We start from the raw sequence: 15049 nt of genomic DNA, 5'->3' as shown, positions 1-15049 counted from the left end.
AAGCACATTTGGTGGCCGTTTGTTTTTCCGACAACAGAACAACACAGATCCTCCCAAACATTATGAGAGAGCGCCCAAGGATCACACAGAGACGATGCAACACTATGCTAAAATGAAGACGGTGGAAAAGGTAAACGAAACATTCAAAGAAGTCTATCTTTATCATTTCAACAAGTCATACAAGGCAACAATAGGCTTACCGTGTTTTTTTCCCCTTGTCTAACTCTCCTGAATTCTCCTGGGTTTATACAGAATCCTCTGACTTTGAGTTTCCCACAGGGCTACTGCTTCCTTGAACAATGCTCTCTCTTGTCTGTCTGAAGCCAGATAGGTGTTGCATGAGTTTCAGCTAAGCTGATCACGCCCCTTAAGCCCCCCCTTCTCTGACATCACAGATACCTGCTGATTTCATGGCCCTGCGCTCTCCCTCTTTCTCTCTCTCGGGTCACTTCCTTTGTAACCAGACCAGATAAGCAGGTTATGCTTAAGTATTTTCTGGGCAGTGGTTTTCCCTTGTTTGGAGGCGTTCTTTCATTGATTCAGTATCTCCTCAATGACAATAAGATCAACAATCCTGGAAGTCTCTACTTAAACCTGGGGAGTCCTCTGCTTTTTCACTTGAAAAACTCATACATAGACCTGTTGAAGCAGACTCTACTACATCAGTGTGGCCTTCTAAGAAAAACAGGTTAGGCATTTGTCACTATTGTCTAATCATTAATAGCAGGCTCTCTTTGCTTTTGTCTGTCAAGGGCACAATCAGCTTCGACATTCCCAACAAAAAATGCTACAAAGCAGCATGTTTCACACAAGGTCATTTCCTCCTGATCTTCACTGTCATATTTCTAATCTAAGTATGATAGTCCTGGATGTAATGAATCATTTTGCACAATGTCCTTCTGACCAATGCTGCAGTCTGCATCACTACCAACGTGACTCTATCGCTGACATGAAGTCAGTGCTGCTTTCTAAACAACCAGTTGGTGACCCCTCCAAATGTGCCAGCACAGAGATGACTAAAAGAGGACTCGTCTGTGACGGCTCTCACCACTCCCTAAAAATCTCAAGGATGTGACACTCCTCAGTTTCTTCATTACAGAACTGTGAGTAGATTTCTCAAAGAGGAAACACTGAAAGAATTTGTTACAGTCACAGATAAGCAGCCTGTGACTCATCATTACAGAGCCTATGAAAACAAAACAGTGTCCTAAAATTGAAACCAAGGTTATAATAGTTTTGGATTTGTCATTACAGTCTAGTTTTAGTTAGTTTTGACATTTTTTTTCTATTACAGTTTATTTTTAATTAGTTTTAGAGCAGGCATTCTAGTTTTTATTTAGTTCTGATTTTTGCAACAAGGCTAAGTTTTAGTTTAGTTTTAGTTTAGTTTCAGTTCAGTTTTAGTTTTTTTATTAACCAGGTGCAGGATTCAAAAAGGTCAGAGTAAATATTTTGTAATACTGTTTATTTTCAAGTCCAACATAGTGCTTACTGCTCAGTCAATGCTGATTCTGAACTGTTGGCTGCTGCCTTAGACACAAGGAAATAATATAAACTTAATATAAAAAATATAAACATAAATTGTGTAAAAAATAATGTTAACATTAATTAATTACAAATAATATAAACATAAATTATATTAAAAAATATAATATGAGCTTTAATAATTACAAACTTGGACGCTGTAGCAATAAAGGCAGACACAAATACAATTAAAAAGTCAGACTCACATGCAATTAAACTATTACAGATGCTCTGATTCATTGCTCCACTACGTTTCATCACAGCACAGAGCACAGCCAGTCAGTGCAGTTAACAAGCATGTCCCAGAACGTCGCTATGATGGTGCTGTACGGCACTGACAACTACCGAAAACTGTCGTAAAATTGGTTGGGAAAATGTGTCAGATTAATTTCAATCCTAAATGCTATTAACATTGTCAAAAACTAAAACTAAGGACATTTTGTCTTTAATTTTGGTTAGTTTTCGTTAGTTTTGTGAACACAAGATACAGTTTTAGTTTACTTATCATTTTTGTTTTCTTTTCTAGTTTTTATTAGTTTGAGTTAACTGCAATGTATTTTCAATTTTAGTTTTCCTTTTTAGTTTCATTTTAGTTAACTATTATAACCTTGACTGGAACACACCAACACTTCAATGATTCAAATTATAATGTGGTATTTATAACAGAACAGAACAGAACATGGACTTAAAGCTTGATTTGGCAGACAGTTTTATTAATAAAGGTGGAAATAATTCATAAATACGTGTGGTTTCAGACAAGATCAGGCAGTTCATTTCCAGCCTACACTCACAGAACACAAGGACCCCCAGGGTCAGGACTCTACACAATCATAAACAATGAAAATGTGTCAAAGCACTGACTCACACGACTGAACAGATCAAGATCTGCCCCACCCTTTGCTTTGCTTTACACGTCAAATTCAAGCTCTGGCTGGCTCTATGTGTCAATACATTAACACATGGTATAAAGTTGAAATGTGATGATGAGCAGAGGGTTCATGTTGGGCTAAACTTAACTGAATAATGGGTAACAGGTGACATAATTCAAGCTGTCATTCATTTCTATGTTGAACTTTTTCGATCTTCCAGCACTAATTGCAGTGTAAATTTAACTGAGGGTTTATTTTGGTTCTGCAGGCTCATCATTTATGTGGAATAGCATGCGGTCTTACGGAGTAGCTCATTAGCAGAGAGCCCACAAGACTCAAGAATGAGGACAAGAGACAAAACTCTTCAGGAGCCAAGTGCACCAGCTGAGCATACACATGACTGTAACCTTACATCTGGCTGAAAGTTCAGACTGACTAAAAAGTGATGCTTAAGGCACCAGTTTGTTTTATACATGAGTCTTACTTTTATGCCTAAGATGAAGCAGACATAAGTACAAAAAGTCAGATTAATGAGCTTATCTAAAGTAATAAAAGAGAAAAAGAGTCACAAAACTAAAGAAAATATGATGGTTGCTGTCTTATTTACACAACTGTTGATGAAAGGACATCATGCCACAAGAGAGAAGCATCTGTGACCAGACAATTCTCTGTACACTTTACCAAAGGTTTCATTTATGCATGAAGGTCTGTAATCATATGATCTTTGTTTGGGGGACTTGAAGAGGCAGGAAATTGACAGGGTAGAGAAGGTGAAGCACCAAACAGCTGGGGCAGAGATTTAATCCTATGCTCAGTGTATGAAGTGCTTTAGGCCCCGTATACACGACAACGTTTCACCAGAAAACAGTGAAATGCAGTGAAAAGGCAGTGAAAAAATTATGTGTTTACACGGAAACGCCAAGGGACTGAACACGCTGTAGTAAGCATGCCAGGCCTGTAGGTGGTGCTATAACTGTCTTGTCCAGAAGCCGCTTTTTAGTATTTCCACCGAAGTAGAGTTGGGCTGATCATCTCGTGTATTGGGGAATGCTAAATGCAAACATGGAATAACAGAGACACATTTTGAATGAAGATTCAGCAGATTGAGCAGCACAAGCACACCACGGTAGTTCACAGCGATTGTAAGAACGGTACCGTCGTCCTGTTGTATGCGCTCGTGCAAAGCGGAGTGTGACGTCAGCGTTTCCACAGAAAACGCCGGCTTACTGTTTACACGGCGAGAGTGTCGGCAGCATTTCAGAAAAATCCCACTCTGGAGGCCGTTTTCTAAAGTTAGCGTTTTAGGTCGGCTGAAACGCCGTTTCCGTGTTAACGCGAGGCTGGGACGCATCAAAACTTGTGTTTCACCCTAAAACCGTCGTTGTGTAAACGGCCCCTTAGCCTTTTGACATAGGGTGTGGGAGCTTAACTTCTCCCCTAAGAAAGTCCTGTTTGAATTCACCACAGCGCCCCCCCCCTCAGCTGTAGAGGGTGTCAGGATTACAGCACTGTCCTCTGCTCTGCAGGTGCTGGCTGCTTTTAGTTTTTATGTAGATTTAGCTGCTGACTCTGAGCTGTCAACACCATCCTGTTAAAGTGGCTTATTTCACAAAATGTGCTGTTTCATAACAATTTTATTTTTTTGTGCTGTTGTTCTATTTTAGTGGGAACGTTTTTTCATTCTGTTCTGTTTACAGCTATAGGTGTCTCAGCATTTCTCGCTCTTTGTAATTTCCTTTTCTTTTCAGTTGTCACCCTCACCATCTGCAGATATTCTGATGCTGCATGTCAGTGCCAACTTCCTCCTCACAGTTTCCTTCTCTATCCACTGTTTGAAAGACATAAAAGACCCCAAAAACCCTTTGTTCCCTCTACAATGTTCATACATAAAATAGTATAACGGGAGCAGTGTTTCTATAAAACAGAACAAAGCAAGGTGGAAAAGTTAGGCTGAAAAAAGTGTCTTTTAAATTAAGGAAGCACATTGTGTATTAGCTAAAAAAAATCTCTCTACAGGAATAAATGAAAAGAAGAAACACTCTCCTGATCATTAGTAAGAATACTAAACAGGTAATTAAAAAAAAACATTCTTCAAAGAAAATTCTGGAGGGATGCTTACGCTAATCCAAACTTGCAACCACTGACCTGAGTGGCTAAGGGCAAACTGTGCTCTTGGACACCTGCAGCTTCACACAGAGAGCCTCAATTACACCTTCCACCAGGACTGGGGAGAAAAACACTGACTGTGCTCGTCAGTGCCTTGGTGAAAAAACCCACTGTGTTTTGTCAACAGGCTTCCTCAGTAACTGAAAAGGATGGAACAGAAAAGCCTGAAACCCTTGTGTCATAACTCTCACAAGTCAGCACTAGAACTACTCAGCGATTAAATTAATAATTGATTTTTCATTAATCTAGGAGGCCCATTAGATGCAGTGTGTCAGCTGTAGTGCTGTGATACTGATCTGGGCCTGTCCCTCTTCAGATGTTGGCCTGATGAGTGTGTAATGTGTGTGTGATTGTTCCGAGGGTGCTTGAAGTTGTGGTGTGTGTATGTGGATCAGGAGACTCTGTTCAGCAAACATATTCTGTCTCCTCTGCTGTTTTGAAAGCAGAATTAACTCAGACTGCACGACCAGCATGAAATCAGCCAAGCAGCCTTCGCGCACCAAAACATCAAGGCTGAGCTGCGTTAGCTTTACTGTGACAGAGCTGCACAGCTCTGATCTTTCAAGAGCTTCAGCTGGTGACAGGACTACTGGCTTTTTTATTTAAGTTTCAAAAGAAAATGCTTTTGATCCCTAACACGGTCCAAATGAAGTGTCGAAAAAAAAATAAGCCAAAGACACAGAATTTTGTGATATAGTTGCTCACTTTCCTCCACTTGTAACATTAAAAGAAAAAACACAGTGCATGCTTTGAATACTATGTTCCAAAAAGCCAGACTTTGTAATCTTAATTTTAATTTTTCCATTCATAATGTTAAAGCATTAGTAATGAAACAATAACTTGCACCAGTTTGGGTAAATAATATCTAAACTTTAATCATATTTCTTACTCAAAGGGAGAGGAAGACTTTTTGTTTCTCTATATGATTTTGATCTGTTTTACTGAATCACTGTTATTTTTGTTTCAAAAGGCAGAAATAAATCGCTGAACTCAACCCAAGGTTCAAGTGATTTTATACATGAGTTATCCTATGAAAGTAATGAGAGCATAATAATCAGAATAATTGTGAATCCTCATTTTTTCCAAAGGCTGTAATTAGGGATGGGTACTGAATTAGGTACTTTTATAGCTACCGACCGAATTTTGTCAAAAGTACCGGGTAGCGGTTTATGCAAAATCAAAAGGTACCATGTTTAGGTACCTAAATGCATACTTGTGACTGTGAGAGAGTGGAAGGGTAGCCAATTTTCCATGCTGGACATGAACACAGCATTGCAAGGTTATTTCATTAAGAATAAATATGTGTAGTCAAAAAAATATGTATTTTATTACTAAACAAATTGGTATTTTTAACCACAGAAACACAAAAAAGTACCGAAAATTGGTACCGCTGAGTACCAGTACTGATTGCCAGGTACCGGGCATTGGTACCGTATCGTTTCAAAAGTGAAAGGTACCCATCCCTAGCTGTAATTGTACCATCTGACCCTTACATCCCTGTGCTGGATTCACTGCGAATAGACTAAGACCTCAACTCGAAACAGTGCATCACTAACACATTTGTTTATTGTGAATGAAAATGTTTGATGTATCAAATAGCATGGCTCTTGGTTCTCTAATGTGCTTATTGTTGAAATCTAAGTGTTCTGTCAGTTTCAGGAAAGATGGGCATTGAACGCTCCAGATGTGCTTCTTTGACCCTTTAATGCCAATTTTCAGGCTGCCAAAGCACAATTCTTTTTATCATGGTGTCCCCAGCTCAGAGAAGTTTCTCTGTTTGCTCTAATGTGTTTATCCATGTCCTACATTATGTGAGTGAGGCCAGCTGAACCGTGACTGTATAAAAGAGATAGTGCTGAAAAGACTATTGTATTCAGCTGCCATGTTGATAAACTCCTCATCAAATGCACTCTGTGATTAGCATGTTTAATACATGAACTCTTTAATAAGCTGATCTCATGTTAAACACGCAATGAGGGCATGTTCGTACTCGTGTACTTTTGTTGATTTCAGTAAGCCAAAGCCAAACTGTGTTAATTCTGTAAACCTCTTGTTGACTGATTCTCAACTTTGTTTTTGAGTTTTTTTAACATACTGTTTGTGTTGACTCATATCTTTTCAATTTGCTGTCACGTTACGTGGAGGAACGTGCTATTTAATTCAGCAGCAAGGACGCAGTCTGGTAGAAACTCAAACATTGTTAAATGGGAGCAGTACAACAACTTTACTGAAAGGATACATCCATAGACACACCATGACACACAGACACACGCATTTTCAGCCTTGTTAGACCAGGCTGAAACAGTTATTTTCAACCTCTATCTACTACTTTTTCCATTCATTTAAAAACAAAGGGTTAGTGTTACACTGGCTTTGTATGAGTGAGGATTTGTGCTTTGGCACTTTGAGTTAGAAAGTCAGACTGTGCTGTTACTGTGAGGACTTGTCATTCAGCTGCTGCTGGTTTGGTATTTTATTTGCTTTTACACCTACAGCCTTGACTGCATACAACACCAACTGATAAAGGGAAATATTATTCCCATCTGTCTTCCTTTTCCTCTCAGCTGCCATGGGAATCACAGTCTTGATTCACCTATTTACAGTATGAATGGATCATTAACCAGCCAACAAGATGCAGTCTAAAGAGAGAGCTGCGTGTTGAAATACCACACTCTTCCTCCTTAAGATGACATTAAAATAACTAGCACCTAGTAATTATTGAGTATTCAATTAAATCTAATGCAACTTCCAATTAATTACTTTCATTTTGCAGGTCATCTGTAGTTGCAGAAGACTGTGTTATATGGAAAACATACATAGTCCTTATCTTTTTAACATACCTGAAGAAATCAGGTGTATATTTTGAAGCAGATGAGTTTTGTTTTCTCAAAGAATAATTAAAAACAGAAAATATAACATTAATAATCATAGTATTTTTAATCATAATAACACAACTTAATCTACACAGACTTGGTGTGAAACAAGAAGCACCTACTTTTCTTGGTTTGAGTTTATCCTGTAAATCGTACTGCCCAACGCCTTTGTTGCTGACTCCAAGCCACCACGGTATTCCTTGCTTGTCCTGGGTGAAAGAACAAACAACAGCTGCTGTTAGAGGTACTTTTAATGACAAAAAACCCCCACGCACACTAAAGAGGCCTGCTGCCAAGTAAATCACCAGGCTCACAGCAGCATCAACACATGAAGAGATCAAATACATTCAAGGCCTTTGATCTGGTCAGACTCCTTCATTAAACTGGATTTTAGCCAATAAAGTTAATGGGTGCAGTTAAAGAAAGGAAAGTTACAGGAATTAATTATTACAACTAACCACACTGCAGTAGTTTCCTGCATCTTTGATGGTGTAATTCTTTATGCAAGTGTAGTCTGGTGTGTTTCTACAGTGAAAGACTCATAATGCAGTAGCTATAGCACAGATGTTAACAGGTTAAGGAATAATAATTGAGTTTCAAACAGTGCTAAGGGAGTAAGCTTTGCTTTTGATATGTAAATTATATGCAGAGGAAGAAGTGGAGAGGGAATGGAGAAAGAGGCTTGTTGAAATTTTGACATGCTTACCTTTACTTGGTAATAATGGACTCCATATGTTGGCAGGGATTCCACCAGGGCCAGGTATCTTCAGGGAAAGATTAACACGTTAACAGGGATTCCAGCACTTTCACTTCATCACTGTCAATAGCTGTCCGTTGTACCAGAGACAGAGTGGAATTTAAGCCGCAGTTATCGAGGAGCCACAGTCAATCGCTGTGACACACTCATTGATTCTTTTCAGGGCCACAGATAGAGGGAGAGGACAATCAATGAATCAGTTCAAGGGTACAAACCTCAGAGCGTGTATTACCTAGGGCTGCTCAGAGTTACAGTACTGGGAAAACCTCAGCTGAGGATTGATATCCTCAAAAAGGAGACTGGCTGCCTATTCTCAGAAATCCCTCCCCTCCTCACCGGTCTGTGACAGCCCTCTTCTCACAACAACAGGGACTACAATACACTCTAAAGGCCTTTGCACATCCAGTCTGTTTTTTTCGTCCAAAATTTACGCACATTGAAAAATACATTTGATCCCATGCTTTGTCAATAATGTTTGTACGCTTGCTCTGAAACTTTTGTCTGTCAATATTTTTTCGGAACAGGTTTGATTTTTTGCATTTTTCACATCCACCCACTCGTTTCCTAGGTAATTTGACTATTCAGAGATGCTGTGGGCTCAAAGTTTCACATTTTCATATATTTTCTTTACACATTTCGAGCGATGTTTAGATGATAAATGAAGACTGGTGTATATGTGTGTGTGACTGTTTTTGTGCATGTGCACGCCGCACATACCTCAAACATACTGACAGCAGTTGCTCGGGATTTGGGATGGGCACCTTTCATATTTGAAATGATACAGTACCTGGCAATAGTATACTGGTACTCACAGAACCAATTTTCGGTACTTTTTGTGTTTATTTGGTAAAAAATATCAAAATGTTTAAAAGTAAAGTATAATATTTTTTCTATTTAACATATTTATTCTTCAGTTTATAACCTTGCAATGCTGCGTTCATGTCCAGCGGAAAATCGCCTACTCCCACTCCCTCACAGTCACAATGATGCATTAAGGTACCTAAACATGGTACCTTTTGATTTTACATTAAATAGTACCCGGTACTTTTGACAAAATTTGGTTGGCACTAGGGCTGCATCTATCGAATATTTTAGTATTCAAGTATTCTACTGAAAATTCCATCAATTAATCGAGTAATCAGATAAAATATATATTTGTTTAGAGCGTTAAAGAGCAGTTATTTTTCAAATGAAAATTTTTCTCTTTAAGAAATAGAATTTTCTGATACAGCATGTCAATAAGAGCCCTTGCTTTGGTAGCTCCAAAATTTGTAAACACACTTTGACACTTTTTTTTGTGCCTTGTACATCTCATCAAATGTTGTGGACCCAAATGGCACCCGTTTCGTAGAATGACCCATTAGTCTCCAAACTCCAGAAAAGAAGCTAGATTTGTTGCTAGTTGCTATTTTGTATAAGAGGTAGCTTGAGGGGTCTGAAAAAACTCTCTTAATATGTCCTCAGCTCTATTTGAAATAATACTCTTTGATCTTTTTTAAAATTAAATGATTTCTTGAGGCGGAGAAAATTACTTGAGGATTTTTTTGTAATCGAGTACCTCGAATCATTCGAGGAATCGTTTCAGCTCCAGGTGGTACCTGTTTAGGTACCTGTTTCAGTACCCACACCTACTCAGGATCAATTGCTTGATGATTCAATTTTTCTTGATGTTTAGACGATGATGAATACTTGTGTAAATGTGTGTGACAGTGTGTCTGTGTGCCTGTGAGTGTGTGTGTGTGTGCCTGCGCGCGCATACCTAAAACATACTGACAGCCACTGCCCAGGATCAGTTACTTGATCACTGCTTGATGATTCCATTTTCCTCTTACTGCAAATTTTCGCAATTAATACAAAATAAACGCATCGGAGTCAGTGTGCAAGGTGTCTGTGCGTGATGTTTTTTTCCAGATTATGGATCCAAAAGACACATCCAAAAAAAAAAAACAGACTCAGTGTGCAAAGACTTTAAATGAGGAGCACACAGAGTTGGAGCACAGGAAAAAGAAGTTATTTTGTCAGACTCTACCCAGTTTTAAGAATCAAAGAATACAAAGCTGTTTTCCAACTTACTTCACAATGGCTTGTCCTCTGGTCAGTCCCTTCAGCTGCTTGTAGTGCTCGATCACTTTGTCCTCACTGCAAATGAACATTTCATGAATGTCTCCTCAAGTGTTGCACATTCTGGCTTCAGGGGGGATTTGGAGAGGGCCTTTACTTTGATACACAGTCAGTCTGCTCATGCAGAAAATGCAATCTGGCTCACGGATGGCTCTTATCTATCTCTCCAGCATAACATTAAATGCATCCAATTCACTTCACGCTGTAATCACCTCTTTATTAGCGCAGTGAGAAAGCAATGCGGCTGAACTGACGAGAACGGGCTAAAGTGAGGGAAAAAGGTTGAATTTACTGAAACACCCCAAGACAATAATTTAGTAAGGATATACGGCTGATGTATTCACTTTAGAGGCTGCAGCATTTTTAGAGCACCATGTAGTAGGAAGAGGAGGGAAAACAGCCACGTTGATTGAGAGGACACACAGCGACACTTCAGGCGGCCCCTCCCTCTGCGTTTTTGAGGCCAATGAGAAAACTTAATTAACACTACCCTGGCATTTATTGGTCACCTCATCAAAGTCAGAAGTGTTTGCCAAGTAACTGTTAGGAATCAGGACACCTCAACTGTGTTGGAAAAATCACTGCTCAGTACGGCCGAGTGTTATTTTCCTTTGAGGCCACTTGATAGCTGATTTTTAGCGTTTGCTGCAGGAGAAGAGCTTCTGAACGGTTGGAACAACATCTGAGGGATTTGTGTGTTTATACCTAATTATGAAACTTGTTTTATGGAAGGTTTTAAGCAACTTACCAGTAATTTAGAGATGGATGCTCCCTTAACACTCTGGTGGGCAAAAGTGGGAGCTGTTTCAGGTCTGATCTTGCAGTTTCAGCACTGAAAGAAAAAATCAAAAGCAAACTTAAAAGAAAAGCATATTTATATTTTCACAATGATAAAAGAACTCTGCACACCTTAAAGCATACCATCTGTGCTAGAAGAGACACATCACAGCACCTCAGGTACAGTGATGATTGGTGAAAAACACACTGTCATGGACAAAACTCCCTGGCACGTGTAAATCTCTACATTTTGGCCACCATAGAGTAATTCAGAACAGCTTGTGTGCTTAAAAAGAAAGTAAAGCTCAACGCTGAGTACACATAATTTCAACTCCAAGTCTAAAAATGTGTTGCTGACACAGCGATAGTCTGTGTTTGCTAACCTTTAGAAAAGCTGTACTTGAGGGATATTGATTTCATCCATTTCATCTTCAAAAAAAAAAAAAGAGTTTTAGTGCTTTGCAAGATTAGACTTGAGCTTCACTCATGTCTTGCCAAACTTAATTACAAAGGTCTGTTGATGCATGAGTCTGGAAGCACATGCAGACCCTTCAGCAGTCTTTCCAGGAAGTTTTGAATCAGCAAATTCACACAGTCAACCAATCCTAAACCTTCTTTTAAAAAAACACAACTTGAGGCTATGGCAGATGTCAATAACAGCTCTGCAGATTTGACATGTGAGTCACCAAACTCACTTTTTAATACTCAAACAGTGGATGTTTTTTTTTTTACTTTGACTCTGGAAAGCACCATGCAGGCAACTGTGAAGCAAACAGCTGTGTGTTTCTAATGTGTTTAATACTTACCAGATGCTCAGTTAAAACTGTGAGTCAGCACAATCTCAAAGAGTGTTTAAACAGTGAGATAGTGATCGCTGTCTACTGTCGGTGGATTTATAACAATGACACACTAAAAAATGGCTTTTGTTATGGTGCCTCCCAGTCTCTCACAGCTGATGTGCAATGTGGTACAAAAACAAAGCGTCAAAACATTGAAACTTGCAATGCGCCTTTTGCAATAAGTGAAATCTGGCATCTTAGGCTGCACGTCCCAGCGATTCTAAGTTTGAAGGAGCTTTTTTCAAAGGCCATACGTTTTTTTTATTATTATTTTATTTGAAAGGAAGTCCATGCTACTTCACTATAAAGATGAAGTTTTTCTCTTTTACAAACTTCAGTTACAGAAAGTGTCAGAATGCTATTTTTCCCCACACAATTTGTGGTGTTTGCGACTGTCAAGGTCTGTAAGACTGAACCATGAGTCACTCTAACATCATGTAGGAGGACCTGCTCTGGAGTTACTTGCTGGACAAACAGAGATTTGGCTCGGCGCGGTGTCCACAGGAGACCTGAACAAAAGCCATTCACGAGTACTTGGCAGCCTCTCCCTGAGCTGAGATGTTCAGACTCTTGTGCCGTTACAAACAGTCTGCGGCGTCTGACACAAAACCCAGCTGTTGTATCTCAGACCCTTTATAATATAACAAACAATAACATTAACAATAACATTATTTACAAGCTGTAGCTGCGATATAATCAAAACGATGAAAGACTTGTTTAAGCCAAAGAGTCATTTGATCTTACATGACTTCCTTCGGCATCAGTGGAAGTCTTATTTTAAAAAAATCATGAAATATAAGACCTGCTGACGCGAGAGAAGAGAGGAATAAGGACACAGTTTAGTGGAACTGCCAAAAACAAGGTTAAGTGGCTGTACGGTAGAGGTGCTTGAATCACTCAACAGTAGCTCCCCTCTCTTTGGTTGACTGGGTTTTGCTGCCACGGCACTTTGCTGCATGTTTCATAGTATACACTTTATAGGAGCTGGGACTTGGTGTTGTCTGGGTGATCTACTATGCAGCAGTGCTGCTTTGTCAGCAATCTGGAATTCATTACTGTGTCTGTTATCTCCCCACAGCTTGCGGCATGGGGGCAATTCCTACACCCGGTACAGCCCAGCCCAGCCCAGTGCGGCCTACTCAGTGTGGAGGAGATAATACCCATATGTCAGCTATTCCACTGGGCTGCAACGTGGTTACCGTAAAGGGAGTACAATGAGAGAGCCTGTTGCTGTGAATGAACCACTAACTACAGGCCTACACCTGCAAATAGAACTGGTGCTGCTACTGCCCCAGTACAACATGAGGATCCAGACAGATGAGAAAAAACTAGGATGTGTTAACACTTACAGAGGTGTCAAGTAACAAATCAAAAATACTTTGCTACCTTACTTAAGTTGAAATTTTGGGTATCTATACTTTACTGGAGTAGTTATTTTTTAGCTGACTTTTTGCTTCTACTCTTAACATTTCTAGAAAAATATCTGTACTTTCTACTCCCTGCATTTTAAAAAATAACCTCATTGCTCCCATTTCATTTTGGCTTGTTTTCATTTCCAGGGTATATGCTAAAATCCTGAGGTTGATTCCAATACCTTTTTAAGACTTTTTCAAAAACCTTTAAAAAAGTTTTAAGACTTTATTGCAACTTTCATTTGTGGCTGGCATCCACTTTTTAACAGTTGTAGTTTACAGTTTTACAGAAATGATGTAAGCTAAGGAGGAATAAAGCTTGGAAGAACAAATGAAACTAAAAGCAGGTTTATCGACACTCCCACGACAAGAAACAACAGTTATTCAAGGCCAACTTGCTGAAGAAAATGAGAAATTATTTAATCATTTTTAAAATTTCAGACATGTGCCAGAGATTGTGTGATTTGCTTTAATGTTGTATTTAATTTCTCTTGATGAAACTAGAAATGACATTATTTATAGCTGGTGTTTATACCGCTCACAATCCTTATTGTTGTATTTTATTGTAACTAGAGTCTTTATGTATTTTTTTTATTCTATTCTTTTTGATTTTTGTATTTTTCTACTGACTCCATCGATTTCTGCTGTTAACACAACGATGTTCCAGTTTTTGATCAATAAAGTAACTCTATTCTTTTCTATTCTATTCTATTTTAGAACTTTATCGGCTGAATGTTGAACGTCCCAATCAGGGAACAGTTGCAAGGAGGAAAATAAATATTCATGGATATTTTTTGAGTTAAAGCTTGAATACCTATGAAACTTAATATCTCATAAAACCACAATTAAGACTTTTTAATACTTTTTAAGGCCCTTAATTTTCCCAAAATTGATTTATCACCTTTTAATACTTTTTAAGACCCCGCGAACTCCCTGATTTCAGCCTGTCATTTAAAAAAAAAAGGCCAACACAAACACACACAAAAAATAAAAAACATATCCAAATGAATTACAGCATTGGGATAGAGTGAGTTGGATTGTGGTTGGATGAGTGGTATAATCATAACACAGCCTGAGCATGAGCCAGGATAATAAGGCAGTGAAGTCCTCACTGGAACATGTATTCAATCATGGCCAGGTGAACACAATGTGCATCATGACAGTTAGTCAAGTGAAGAAGACCCAGTGCCGCGCTCTGCTGCTGACACAAAACAGGAAAAAGCACCTAAGGTGGCTTGAATGGGAAAGACATTATAAATACTTAGAAAACTATCCTCGGTAATCTTGAATTACTCATGCTTTGGTCTGGCACTAAGTAAAAAATTAAACTAATTTTACTTTCATGGGGGGAAACACTGCGAGTATTGTGATAGTGTCTAGATAAAGTAAAAAAACATTTTGTTTAGCCCCAGTTAGTTTGAAGCGATCTAGCCCGTGTTTAGTAAGGCCCCATTGATCAACACCAGCTGCTCCAAATTTTTCAACATTGTCACTAGCTTTTATCCTTAATGGTATTTGTTCCCCTTACATTACTTTTAATTGTACACTTAAAGTAGTTTTGAAACCAGTACTTTTACACTTTTACTTAAGTAGAAAGGTAGAGGTTATACTTCAACTTCTACAAAAGTCTTTTTTAATCCTTCTATCTATACCTCCACTTGAGTAATGGATGTGAATACTTTTGACACCCCTGCTTATATATTACATATAA

At 38.7% G+C, this 15049-nt stretch overlaps 1 protein-coding gene across 1 annotated transcript in view; it reads right to left on the bottom strand.

Annotated features, from left to right (window-relative positions):
• frmd4ba (FERM domain containing 4Ba) overlaps nt 1–15049 on the bottom strand; it is a 39566-nt gene that overhangs the window by 9433 nt on the left and 15084 nt on the right. Inside the window, 4 exon segments of the mRNA XM_074671117.1 lie at nt 7555–7641; nt 8139–8196; nt 10263–10328; nt 11059–11142. Of these exon segments, the coding sequence (XP_074527218.1) occupies nt 7555–7641; nt 8139–8196; nt 10263–10328; nt 11059–11142 (295 nt within the window).

Source organism: Halichoeres trimaculatus, unplaced genomic scaffold (assembly GCF_033239565.1).
Source record: "Halichoeres trimaculatus isolate MK-OKI-2021-1 unplaced genomic scaffold, fHalTri1.1 fHalTri1_scaffold_1, whole genome shotgun sequence".
NCBI classification, from domain to species: Eukaryota; Metazoa; Chordata; class Actinopteri; order Labriformes; family Labridae; genus Halichoeres; species Halichoeres trimaculatus.
The sequence above is the reverse complement of the archived record's forward strand: the minus strand, read 5'-3'. Positions and strand labels throughout refer to the sequence as shown.